Source organism: Indicator indicator, chromosome 11 (assembly GCF_027791375.1).
Source record: "Indicator indicator isolate 239-I01 chromosome 11, UM_Iind_1.1, whole genome shotgun sequence".
NCBI lineage: Eukaryota > Metazoa > Chordata > Aves > Piciformes > Indicatoridae > Indicator > Indicator indicator.
The window spans coordinates 8,873,392-8,886,050 of record NC_072020.1 but is presented as its reverse complement, the minus strand read 5'-3'; the positions used below and the strand labels follow the sequence as shown (position 1 = coordinate 8,886,050).

Sequence of the window (12,659 nt, the reverse complement as noted above, 5' to 3'; positions counted from 1 at the left end):
TTGGTGCTGTTTTCTACTCATGGAAGGAAAACAAAAGCTCCATGTGTTACTAAATGTCTAACCAAAATAAGATGCATGCATGAGGGAACAGTTGTGTATTAAGGTGATTCAGGCATTCAAGTCATGAACTGCTTTTGATTTGTGTAAATGTCCAAAACTTGTCTTGCAGCTGTACCTAATAGACCTTTTTTTTGTACAGCTTCAAGGTTAGATTAGCTGTGCAGTCTTTTGGTAGGTCATATATGACTGAAGTAAGCAGAAACATTTTTCTTTAAAAGTCACAGTCAGACAATTGTGATGTAAAGCAACAAAACAGACCTGGGATAAGAAGTTGCAGCAGTGTTTGCTATAAGAATATCCCATGGAGGTGTCCCTTTGTATTCTTCTATCACATTGTTTCCATTTCAGTACTTCACGCTTTTATCAGCACATTGTGGTACGGGAGTTTGTGCCTAGGTTTTCATGGACTTTGGCAGTGCTTTTGCACTGGAACATCTTGATGTTAGCTTCCATGTTTTTGCCTCCAACAGTGGGCAGGGCAACCTAGGAAAGAGGGCAGTTTATTTTGTTTTTCCCTTCTGTCACAGCATGTACTAGAAAGTATTTTTGTGCTCTTGTTTGATTCAGAGGGGGATGTGCACGTGTGATTTCATCAACGTTTTTGTGCTTCCTGCCTGTTCCTCTCTATTTTGTTTCCATATTTATCTGATATACTTTATTAATTTGCTTGCCTGTCTTATAATGCATGCATAATAATAGTTTAGCAGTAAGATAGGTAATAGCTCTATTTAGGTGACAGTGCAGTTGGTCACACTGCCTGAAATGGGTAAATCATTAGTTTATAACATTCAACCACAACATTTTGCTACTCCTGTATTTCATGATTATTTTTAAAACTAAGAAGGTATATTTCAAAAGCATGGTTTGTCTGGTTCTGGTTATTTGGTGTTTGGGTTTTTTCTTTTTTTTGGTGGTTGTTGTTATTGTGGGGTTTTTTTGGGGGGTTTTTGTTTGTTTGGGTGTTTTTCCTCCTCCTTTCCTAAATTATCTGGAATTTATTCAGTCAACCATGGATGGTAACATAAGCTTCTGAATACAATATGTAATTTGAGGATTTCTGCAGGATTATAATACATTTCTGTAGCCTGTTCCGTTGGTAATGACACTTTAAATTAGGCTTAAATTAAAATGTGTTTATTCTGTTAGCTGTTTTCATGAAGCTAGTGTTAACTGGTTTTATGACACATAAATTTGTTCTCTCTGAAGGTATTATGGCAGGTTCAAACAGATCTGGAGATCTTAAGGATGCTCAGAAATCTATTCCTACTGGAACAATTTTGGCCATTGCAACTACATCTTTTATTTGTATCCTTTATGCTGTGACCTCTCTTTCCTGGTGTGCATTCTGTAGGTGTAACAGTGTAGGTTTTGCACTGAAACATTATTAGAATTGCCTGAGTATAAAATGAATGAAATCTAAACTGAAAAGAAATATTTGTTGAAACCCAAATATTATTAAAATCTCAAATTTTGTTTGCGTTTATAAATATATATAGATATATTCTATATTCTATTAGTGCTTTGAATTCCATGATACAATTGGTGGTTTTAATTAAGCGATGCAGAGATTTTTAGCATCGTGCTTCAGCTGGCAGATTGCTTTGCTCTTAATCTTGGGTATAATCAGTGAAAGTCTTAAAGCAAACCAATAATAGAAACTGATAGTCCTTCAATACCTAGAAGACACACATGCTTATATATAAGAGAAACTGTCTGTTCTGTTGCATGATGTATGACCTGGTTACCCTCAGTATTTCATGAACTAACTGTACATCAAATGCAGTTGTAGAGACCATAAACTAAAATGGAGCATGAAAGAATTAAAAAAGAATCCACAGAACAACCAAACCAGCACAACCTATCCTATTTCATTATCACGGACACTTTGATTTTTCATCCCTGGGTGAAAAATGATGTGCTTTCTCTTTCTGTATGATTATTTATAGCTTATTTTTCCTTCACTCTCAGTAACAGATCTTTCCTGTATAGTGTTGTTTGGTGCCTGTATAGAAGGAGTGATATTAAGAGATAAGTAAGTCATGTTCAATTTCTTATTCACAGGAAGTGTGTCTGATCATGGGTTATATTCATAGGACTTAATAGTGGCTCCTCTGGGCAATGTCCATGTGATCTGTTTTTCTTTGGTTAAAACTGGAAGGAAAGTCTTATCAGTTAAACTGGAGATGACTGCAAAATAAAATGTTCTCAAAAGAAAAATCATTGCTGGTCTCTGTGGAGCTGATAGGTGAGGGCAAAGAGAGTAGTACTACTTTTGGAAAAGTAACATGCTTCTGAGGAGCAGAGACAGGACAATATTTTTGACAGTTATGTGACAAGGAAGAGTTCCTGAAGGAGACTGCAATGCAGCATCAGGCATATAGTTTCCATGGGATGTGCCATTATTTTGCTTGTTTTCAAATGATCAGCAGTTGTGTCAGTTTTTGCCCACATAAGTGCTTGAGGATATTTGAGGTACAGTATGAAGCACAAAGGTAATAAATGTAACAGAGATAGGCATGAACCCAGATCTCCAGGTTTTGATACGTTTCTCTCCTAGGAAAAGTTGAGGTGGCTAAAATGAATCTGTTGGCAAGTTTCCTTGATGGTGTCTGGGTCTCTTTTCACTGCTTTTGATGATGAAGCAGTGGCATTGAGCCGTTGTTTAGAAGGTTATGGAGATGATGCTGACACAGCTTATTTCAAAACACAGTCTTCAGTCTAGAAGCAAACCTTTAGTTGAAAGCTAGGTTCTAACCAAAGCCAATAAAAGAAGCAGCAAGGGATTAATTTTACTTTTAAAATGATCAGTGTATCAGTGAAAATCTCTGATTTCTCTTTCTTCAAAGTATGTATACAAACTGAATCAAGCTGATGCTTCAGAAATAATGAACTCTGAATTATCAATGAATGCAGAGCCAGTATCTACTAAATCCAAATTTTGGAAAACACCATATTTGAAATTTACTGGTGGGGGAAGGTGTGGTGTGGTATTTTTGCAAGCCCTGAGTGCAGGTGATCTGTCTCTAGAGCATGATGTGTTGTAGCAAGAGCATCAAATCCATGTTCTTGCATCTGTACTGCTGCCAGTTCTTGTGTAGTTGAAATGCAATGTTAACAGTAAAATGCACAGGTTTAAATCTGATTTAAAGACTGGTTTTTGGGGTAGTTCTCCTGAATTGTCACATCTGCCATGGGAAAAAGTGGGTTGTACACCCTTCAGTGTTTATTTTTCAGCTTCTCACATTGAGTAGAAACAATGTTTAACTGAAATACAGGCATTAGAATTTGAATTAGGAATGAGCGTGGAGCTGTTTAAGTACAAACATAGAAGGATAATACTGGGTTTTTTCCTCTGTATTTTTAAAGAGTATGGTTTCTTTTTCTGTCTGTTGAAAGTAAGATGTAGCCGTGTTTCCAAGCTTGGGCATATGCAAGAATTTGAACACAGGCTTGTTATTTTGACCCAATTACTATGTTGTTTTTGACCCTGTTTAAGAGCAAGTCTGAGAAGAGATAAGGCATTTAATTTTTCTTTGTAGCTTTTAATTTGCTCTTACCATGTTCACTTAAAAATTGCAGCAGGTAGCAAGGCAGTCAAAAGGCATGCAGATAACTTGAGATGGTTGTGTCTAATAGTTTCTGTATTGTCCATATGTCAGCATCACACCATTAAAAGGAGAGGCCAATACTTTGCTTTGCAAATCTCTCGATTATGCCCCAGGGTATACCTATATTACTTGTAGAACAGGCTTCTGCAGTCTAGTACCTAGTAGTTACAAGGATCTAAAACATGCACACGTACAAACTTAGCTGTTGCTGTTAATTCTGTAATACATTGGTTGGGAAATCCTATAGTACATATTGTGACATGGGGTTTGTTGTTGAAAAGTGCTTGAAGCCATAGTAAAAGTCATTTTAATGCTTAATGGTTTTTTTTTTTTCCCCTTTCTCTCTCTCCCTCCCCTTTTCTAAGGTTTGGAGAAGCAGTTAATGGAAATCTAGTGGTTGGTACTCTGGCCTGGCCTTCCCCATGGGTTATTGTGATTGGTTCATTCTTTTCAACGTGTGGTGCTGGTCTCCAGAGTCTCACCGGTGCACCCCGTCTGTTGCAGGCCATTGCAAGAGATGGCATTGTACCATTTATTCAAGTGAGATTTCAATTTTTTTTTCTTTAGACTGTATCAAATATGTCTTGTGCTTTGACAGGAGAGATATTTTTCCTATTTCTGTAGGACTGTGAGGAAAAGATTTGCAGCTCAGGTTTATCAGTGTACAATAATAGATCAAGCCATCGTAGGACAAGGTTTGAACTTTGTCCTGCACGCCTGGGCAATGCAACTCAATTATTTTTGTCTTTACATGTAAAAGTTAGTGGTTCAGAACTGAGAATGTAAGTCTTCTGTGAATGCAAATAAATGAAGAAATAACTAACAACTGAATGTCTTAACTCCAGGCTGTGTTTATGATTTGTACGTATGAATATAGTTGGGTTTTTTTAATTTCACTATGGAACTGCATGATGCTTGTTGTTATATCAGACATACAATTAAAATTTGTATTAATTTTTGTAAGCTAAATTAAGTCAACAAAGATGACTCTGAACATTAAGATTGTTCCAATATCCCTGTGTGTGTTTTAAAAGTAACTCATTTTTCTCAAAGAAGTGAGTAAGGGAGGTAGAAAACAGAAGATAGATTTTATAGAAGGTATTTAACACAATTCTTAGGCTGCATCTGCAAAAGCTAGATTGGAGTTCAGAATAAATAAACTTGAAAAAATATGATGTGTAGAGAGCAAAGCTATGATTTCTGTGATGGAGTTTGCAGTTGGCAGTTTGAGGTGAACTTCTAACGAGTAGCCAGCACAGCACAATGATAAAATACCAAAACCAGCTTCAAGAATGAAAATCAGGATTGTGTCTAAGTAAATGAATATTTGGGGAACAGAGTTGTTGAATTTAGCACATAAAGGAATTGGAGGTAGCCCAGGCACTGAAGGGGGAGAAACAGATATAAAGGATATGTGGGAAGGAGAAAATAAGGAGATGACTTCTGAAGAGGGGGAAGGAGTGCACAAGGAATGGGTCAGAGATGGTTGGAATAGCTGAGAAGCAAAGTGGAAGATATGATGCTAGTGGCTTTGTGGGGGGGGAATGGTTACATTTGTGTGTGGGAGGGGTTGGGTTGGTTTTCTTTAAAAGTAGGTCATACTGCTGTTGCCAGCTTTTTTTCCTGTCTTTAATCACTTCATTCCATTCTCCTGCTGCTGCTTTCCTGCTCTGTCTGCTAAATCCTAGTTTCAGTATGGATGTATCCTTAATATTTTGTCCTAGGTCTTCCCCTTTAGCCCAAGAAAAGGGAAAAGTGGTCACTGGAAATTTATGCTGGTGTTGCTGGTAGGAGCCAGAGCCAGAAGGGTTAATGAATCAAGAAGCAAACAAGATAAAATGACAGCAATTGCCTGTATGTTCTGCCAGCAGTGCTTACAGCAATAATGCTGCCAGCAGGAAATGCAACTGCCCTGTCTCATATTCTGCTGTCTTGAGCTGCTCTGCCCATACAGTCTTGGCAGCTTGCTCATTGGAAAGCTATACTGCTGTTCCCTCTGTTTAAGAGCAGCTTTTTTACCAGTGTTGGAGAAAGATGATGAGGATATGCAAGAACATCAAACGTGCAGCTGCTTTGTTTGACAGTTGAGCAGTGATGTGTTCCCTGACTGGCAGGACCTTGATCTGTAACTGGAAGTAAATATACTAAGTATGCTGGTGTGGGGGGACAGAGTCTTGATGGAATTTAACTTTTGACTGGGAAGGGGTTATAATGCAGTGAATTTGTGTATGTTGGGCTGTTTTGAGAGAGACAAATGAAAAAACTTCACTTGAATCTGAAGTAAAAATTTGATACTTGGTGAGAGCATGGTTCTGGTTAATCAGGGTTGGATTCAGAAGGAGTTGAGGAATCAGAAGGAAAAATTCTATATGGTTTAGAAAGTGAGGGGAAGAGAATCCAGGAGAAGCAGGATATCTGAAGAAGGATGTCTGAAGAGGGATTTGGGACTTGAGAAATGCTTGCAGTTTTGGAGTGATACAGCTGCTACAGGGACAATGAAGGAATGGAGTCCAAAGCAGCTTAGTAAAAAGGAAAGGGTATGACATACTTAAGAAGACAAAAACCAAACAGACTTGAAACATGAGCAGAGAAAATGGCTTTTTGATATAAGGGAAGGAAGACTGATGTATTACAGGAGCTAAGGGAAAAAGATGATACGGAGAATGAATGAGGGGAAGAACCTAGATGTTTGGAAAGAAGGATGTTGTGAAAAATGGGAGGGAGGGTTAAGTCTTTCTAATTGCATGGAAGAGATTAAATGTGGCTGGAACTTTAGCTGAAGCATTTTGCTTCACCAGTATAGCTGGATAGAATTATCTCCAAGAAGAGATTACCACATGCAAAATGATTTTTAGTAGGGTTTTGTGCAGGATCATAGGCTTACCTAAATCCTCTCTAAAGGTCAATATTTAAGTTTGCAAGTGCTGAGCTGGTGTCTGTTTGTTTTTTTTTTTTTTTCCTTACAAAAAATGCCCTCAAGTACATTAGCTTTTTATAGAGTAACCATGTGGATTTTAAGTCACTTTAGATTAAAACAGCAACTGCAATAGTACTTCAACATTATGTAAATGCATGGGTTTGCAATTTTGTTTGACTTTTTGTAGTACAGATTACTCCACTTTTCTTCTTGGTTCCAGTTAGTTTACAATCTGCACATATTTCATAGCTGTAATGAACAACTTTGCCTGACCCTTACTGTTTCCATGAATTGGTCTAGGTATTTGGTCATGGAAAAGCAAATGGAGAACCAACATGGGCTTTGCTTCTCACTGCTGGTATTTGTGAAATAGGAATTTTGATAGCTTCCCTGGACAGTGTAGCACCAATTCTTTCAATGTAAGTATCAATGTGGTGGTTTGTGATTTTTAAATTAAATAGTATCTTTTAAATTGGTTAATCTTTATTTATTTTTAAAGGCATTCTAGGCTTTGCTTTCTCCTAAGTTTTATTTCTATTTGATGTTGGAGATAATAGGAAAGAACAAAATATTTTGGCTGGAGCTAATTTCTAGGCATGAAACCTCTCTCTGTGACAGCTCTTGAACGTATTTATACTAGCATTGAACTTTTAAAAACCTGGACATTGAAATAAATTCCTGCTATTTTATCTGAAGTATATCTAATGGAGACAGGCAAAACAATTCTGCAGGGTAGGAACTGAAGTTTATTTTACTGATTTGGTCTTGGAAATTTATCCTATGTCTTATGGGTTGACCCTGGTAGGCAGCTCAGGAAGCGCTCAGTGCCCCTTAGCATGCTGGGGGAGAGAATTGGAAGGGTAAAGTAAGAAAACTCATGGATTGAAATAGAGAGTTTAATAGGTAAGGCAGCAGCTGTGTGCACAGGCAAAGCCAAACAAAGAATTCCTTTGTTATTGATAGGCAGATGTTTAGTCATTTCCAGGAAGGCAGGGCTTCACGTGTTACTGTCACTTGGGAAAACAAACACCATTAGATCCAAATGGTCTCCCTTCCTTCCTCCTTCAGCTCTCATTGCTGAGCATGATGCCATACAGTATTGAATATCCCTTTGGTCAGTTGTGCTCACCTGTGCCAACTGTGCCTCTCCAGGAGTGTTTGCTGGTGAGGTAGCAAGAAAAATAGATAAGGTCTTATCTTAGAATCATTGCAATTGGGAAAGACCTTTAAGATCAAGTCCAACCATTATGTAACTGTAAACTACCAAGTCTGGTGCTAAACCATGTCCTTCATTACCACATCTCTGCTTCTTTTCAACCGCTTCGCTGAGGAGCCTAAGGTTCGAGAACCCTTCCAGTCGAGAAATTTCTTGTAATATCCAACCTAAACCTCTCCTAGTGCAACTGGAGGCCATTTGCTCTCATCCTATCACTTGTTAAGGGGAGACTGACCCCAGCCTGGCTCCAGCCTCCTTTCAGGGAGTTGTAGAGAGCAATGAGGTGTCTCCTCAGCCTCCTCTTCTCCAGACTAAACAACCCCAGTTCCCTCAATTGCTCCTCTCCAGACCCTTCCTTGCCCTTCTTGGGACACACTCCAGCATCTCAATGTCCTTCTTGCAGTGAGAGCCCCCAGACTGGCCATGCTGTGTAAGTAATGCTCATCCCTGAGTTATCAACACTGTTTGGGTTGCAAATCCAGAGCATAGCACCATAAGAGCTACTGTCAAGAAAATCAACTCTGTCCCAGCCAACACCAGGATGCCACGATTGTCAGTTGCTTGCTGTGTTTTCTCTGAAATCTTTGTCTGAGGCTCCATGTTATGCTAATGCTTTGTTTTGAGGCTTAACATTCTACAAGAATTAATTTAGAATCATAGAATTGTTAGGGTTGGCAGGGACCTCAAGGATCATCTAGTTCCAACCCCCTGCCATGGGCAAGGACACCTCACACTGGATCTTGTGTTCTATTTGCTACTATGAATACAGTATACAAATTCTTAACCCTTTTTTTGTTTAGCCTTAGAATGGAAAGCTGTCCAGTTAAATTCCCATTAGAAAATGTTCTCTCTTTTTATTTTAATTCCTTTTTCTCAACAGGTTTTTTCTTATGTGCTACATGTTTGTCAATCTGGCTTGTGCCGTTCAGACGCTTCTACGGACTCCCAACTGGAGACCTCGTTTCAAGTATTACCATTGGTAGGGAATATTCCATCATTCACAAGAATTAAAACTAACTACACAGCACAGAGCTGGGTTGTTTTTTTTTTTCTTGCAGTAGTAAACCAATATCTGCTCTGACTTAAATTAATTGGCTCATACAGAGAGTAACAGAAGCATTTGTTTTCACGTGTTGAAATAGCTGTGATCACAAAAACGTAGAGTGCTTGGGAAGGGGCTTGGGGATGACACTGAGTATTGCATATAAGCCAAGAGAGCTTCTGAGTGTGTGAAAAAGAAGGTGGAAAACTAAACTGTCTTTTAAAGATGAGCAGAACTAATAAAATGTTCAGGAAGGCTGATTGGTTTTCCTTTTAGTTATGAAAAAAAACCAAACTAAACCAAACAAACGGAAAAACAAACCCAAAACCAACCCCTCCACCAAACAAAATAACCAAAGAAACACTCAAAACTTGCACAGGAAAACAAAATCTCATTTAATGTACATCAGTTGCTTGGTTTTTTTAATGATCTGATTACTGTTTTTAAAATGTCATGCTTTGGACACTCTAGTTGATAACACAGGCAGACAGATGGCTACTTGATAAAGTCAGTAAAGGTCAATTATACAAAAAATCTTGAGTGCATATTTTTGTTTAGGTTTTTTAAAATGACTTAAAAGTTCAAAGATGTCAAACCAAGACTGGGAATCTTCCTGACACTTTTTTTTTTTTACTACGTGTTAAAAATACACATTCTATTGAGAAATTTTAGTACTAACATGCATTTGGAGACTAAAGATTTCAGGAGATAAGCTGCCCCCATTCAAAAATTAGAGAATTGCTAAATATTTTTCCTTTTAAGGACTTGAGTGAAAATGAAATGTCACAGGACTAACCCAGAAAAACCTTTTTGAATATGCCTAGCAGAGACTTGCTGGTTTGGCACCTCAACATCCAAACACAGCACTGTCTTGTGTCTCAGCCTGTCACTGCAAGCACCTGGTAGTAATTGCAACAGCAAGAAGGAAAATGGAGGAGCACTGCCTCCTTCCATGTGGACTGCTGGTGTTGGTTGGTTGGGATTTGAGGGGGAAGGTGTTTGTGGGGGCTTTGTTGCTGTTTTCTATGGGGTGCTTTGTTTTCTTGTTTGTTTGTTTTGGGTTGGTTTGGGTTTTTTTTTAATTACATTGGGTTTTTTGAGGTACTGATAGTTTCACAACTGTAGTAAATTATTGTATCTAGTTATGTTATTTGTCACACACGGGTTCAGAATGTAATTTTTTTAATAATATAAACTGCAGTTGGGAAAAATTAACTTTATAAACTAGCTATGAAATGGTCTTTAAAGAAGAGAGACCTTTCTGGAAGTTAAGTTAAATAATTAGAAAGAATAAATAAATTGACTTTGTAGAATATTTGCATGCCTATTTAAAAAAATGGAAAAAAATGGTTTCTTTTAGGACTCTCTCATTCCTGGGGATGAGTTTATGTCTTGCCTTGATGTTCATTTGCTCTTGGTACTATGCTTTGATTGCCATGCTAATCGCAGGATGTATATACAAATACATAGAATATAGAGGGTAAGACCATATATCTTATTTATTCTATATTTAATATCTTTTAATATTCAGCAAAAATCTTTGGTATGAAATAGGTACAACTGAAGTAATAGAGTATTCCTTGAAACAAGGTAAGATCACGTTACTGTTAAGGATCCTAGGTTTTTGAGGTTCTAATTTCTCTGGAAGCTCTGTTCCAGACTTCTTGATAGCTGAAAGTAATAAAAATAATAAGGCTGGGAAATTCTCATTTGAGGAGAGATTATGGTATAAAGTCTTGGTACTTCAGGAACATTGCATTTTAATATCAAGCAGCATCAACTGATTTTTTAGGGGTATAATTTAGCACTTAATAGAATGATTCACACTGAACAATCCAGAGCACCTGCTGAAAATTATCTGTTTTCCCAAGGCTTAGATAACCTTTGAATTGCAGCATACTTTGCATTGTGTGCATTTGACAAGGGACACATAGAGCCAGACCTGTAAGAAATACTGTTCAAGCAGGAAACTTAGAGTTCTTCTAAAATATAGTAATAAAAACAACAGGCATACAAAAAAAAAAAAAAAAAAAAAAAAGCACACCAAAACACCCACACAACCAAAACAACTCTTCCTAAACAACATATACAAACACTCAAGGTGACTGTGAACCAGTAATGTGTGTGTGCTTTCCATTCTATAGAGAGAGATCTCATGCTGAAAGATCGTAGTCAACAATAGTAAGATGTCATATATATATATATATAAAAGAAAAATACATATTAATATATAGTAATAGTAAGGTAGTGAAACAGGAAATTGAAGTGAGGCCTCTTGTTTTGATCAGTGATTAAGCACAGATCTTAAGTGGGTCAGGTGCTATAAACTGTTCCACTTTATGGGTTCACCACCTTTTAATATCTCCATTTCCAGATCAGGTGCTTTCCTGAATTGCAACAGCTCTAACCCAGTAAATGAGAAAACCATTTACTTTTTTGGGTGTTTGTGGTGGTTTTTTTTTTTTTTTTTGTTTTGTTTTGTTTTGTTTTTTTTAGCCAAGAAATCAGATTAGATGGTGATGGTTGGGGTTTTTTGTTTTGGTTTTTTGTCAGAAGCATGACTTCTTTTTCTCCCTGTCATTACAAATGCCTGTTTGGCAGTGGGGAGAAACTCACCCTGAAAAGTTCTAAGAACTGCTGTCTGGAGAAAACCTGAGGTTTTATTTTAATTTTTGGATAGTGAAGTGAAAAGCTTATGCAGTCATGCCGTCAGGGTGCATTTTGATTGTCACATTGTTTTTTAAGAGGTTTTTAATTGGCTTATTGCATCTACATTGGAAAAGAAGGCTAGAGGTAGTAAATTTCACTGAGGATTCATGAATGGAAATAAGAGGGAGGGAGATGGACCCCACTAGGGGTATTAGAATTCCTGCAAAGTAAAATGTGTTAGCCTAGCAGTTCATTCTTATTTGGTTGGCCACCTGGCATATAGAATTTTGTTTGTGTTGGGAGAGAGAGGAGTGGAAAGTGTCGGGAGGTTGCAAATGGTCAGGAGGGCAGATAAAAGTTCTAGGCTTATTTTGGAGAGAAGCAGGGAAGGAAAGGAAGTCGAGGAAGCTGTAGTGGTGATGTTGGTGCACAGTCAAACTTTATTCTGCTTCTTTAAATCCTGTTCCTTTACAGTAGCCTTCACTTATTTCTTTTATTACTTGCAAGCAATTTGAGTAGCTCTCATGATTACAAACAAAACCTTTTGAAGTATGAAAATAATCAACCATAGTAAATATTAGGAAATAACAAATACCTCTCTTGAAGGGACCATGAGACTACTTTATCTTGGTTAGCTTTCATTCTTGATTTCAATCTACAAGACAAGGGTGTTTTTTCATGCATCCATGCAAACAAGAAGTTGGTGTTTTTGTGCTTACTATCCCTTACCTGAGAAAATACACTTAACTTGTTTAAATATATGAGGCTCTGTTAATTGAATCTCTTCTGCATCCTAAAGAGCGGAAAAAGAATGGGGTGATGGAATCCGAGGGCTGTCTCTGAATGCAGCTCGCTATGCTTTGCTTCGTGTTGAAGATGGTCCTCCTCACACCAAGAACTGGAGGTAAGTGCATTCCAAGGCCACATAATTTTTGAAGTGTTCTTGGGAGTACTACTGGTACTGGTAAAGCTAATGGCCAAAGTGAAGTTCACCATCAAAATAATGCTTTAACTTGGACGTGGCAGTGATGTCATTGGAACAATTATTATATTACTGTAACAGAATGCAGCACTCTGAGGGTCACAGAGCACTGGAACAGGCTCCCCAGAAAGGTTTGGAGCCTCTTTCTCCAGAGACTTTCAAGACCCATCAGGATGCATTCCTGT

The 12,659-nt window shown here is 37.8% G+C and overlaps 1 protein-coding gene across 2 annotated transcripts in view; it reads left to right on the top strand.

The window, feature by feature from the left end:
• Positions 1 to 12,659, top strand: part of LOC128969780 (solute carrier family 12 member 7-like) — a 63,228-nt gene that overhangs the window by 32,908 nt on the left and 17,661 nt on the right. For both annotated transcript variants that reach the window (XM_054384698.1, XM_054384697.1), the window contains 7 exons: positions 1,267 to 1,365; positions 2,035 to 2,092; positions 4,034 to 4,208; positions 6,886 to 7,004; positions 8,682 to 8,780; positions 10,204 to 10,323; positions 12,292 to 12,396. In XM_054384698.1, the coding sequence (XP_054240673.1) occupies positions 1,267 to 1,365; positions 2,035 to 2,092; positions 4,034 to 4,208; positions 6,886 to 7,004; positions 8,682 to 8,780; positions 10,204 to 10,323; positions 12,292 to 12,396 (775 nt within the window). The remainder of the gene's footprint in view (positions 1 to 1,266; positions 1,366 to 2,034; positions 2,093 to 4,033; positions 4,209 to 6,885; positions 7,005 to 8,681; positions 8,781 to 10,203; positions 10,324 to 12,291; positions 12,397 to 12,659) is intronic.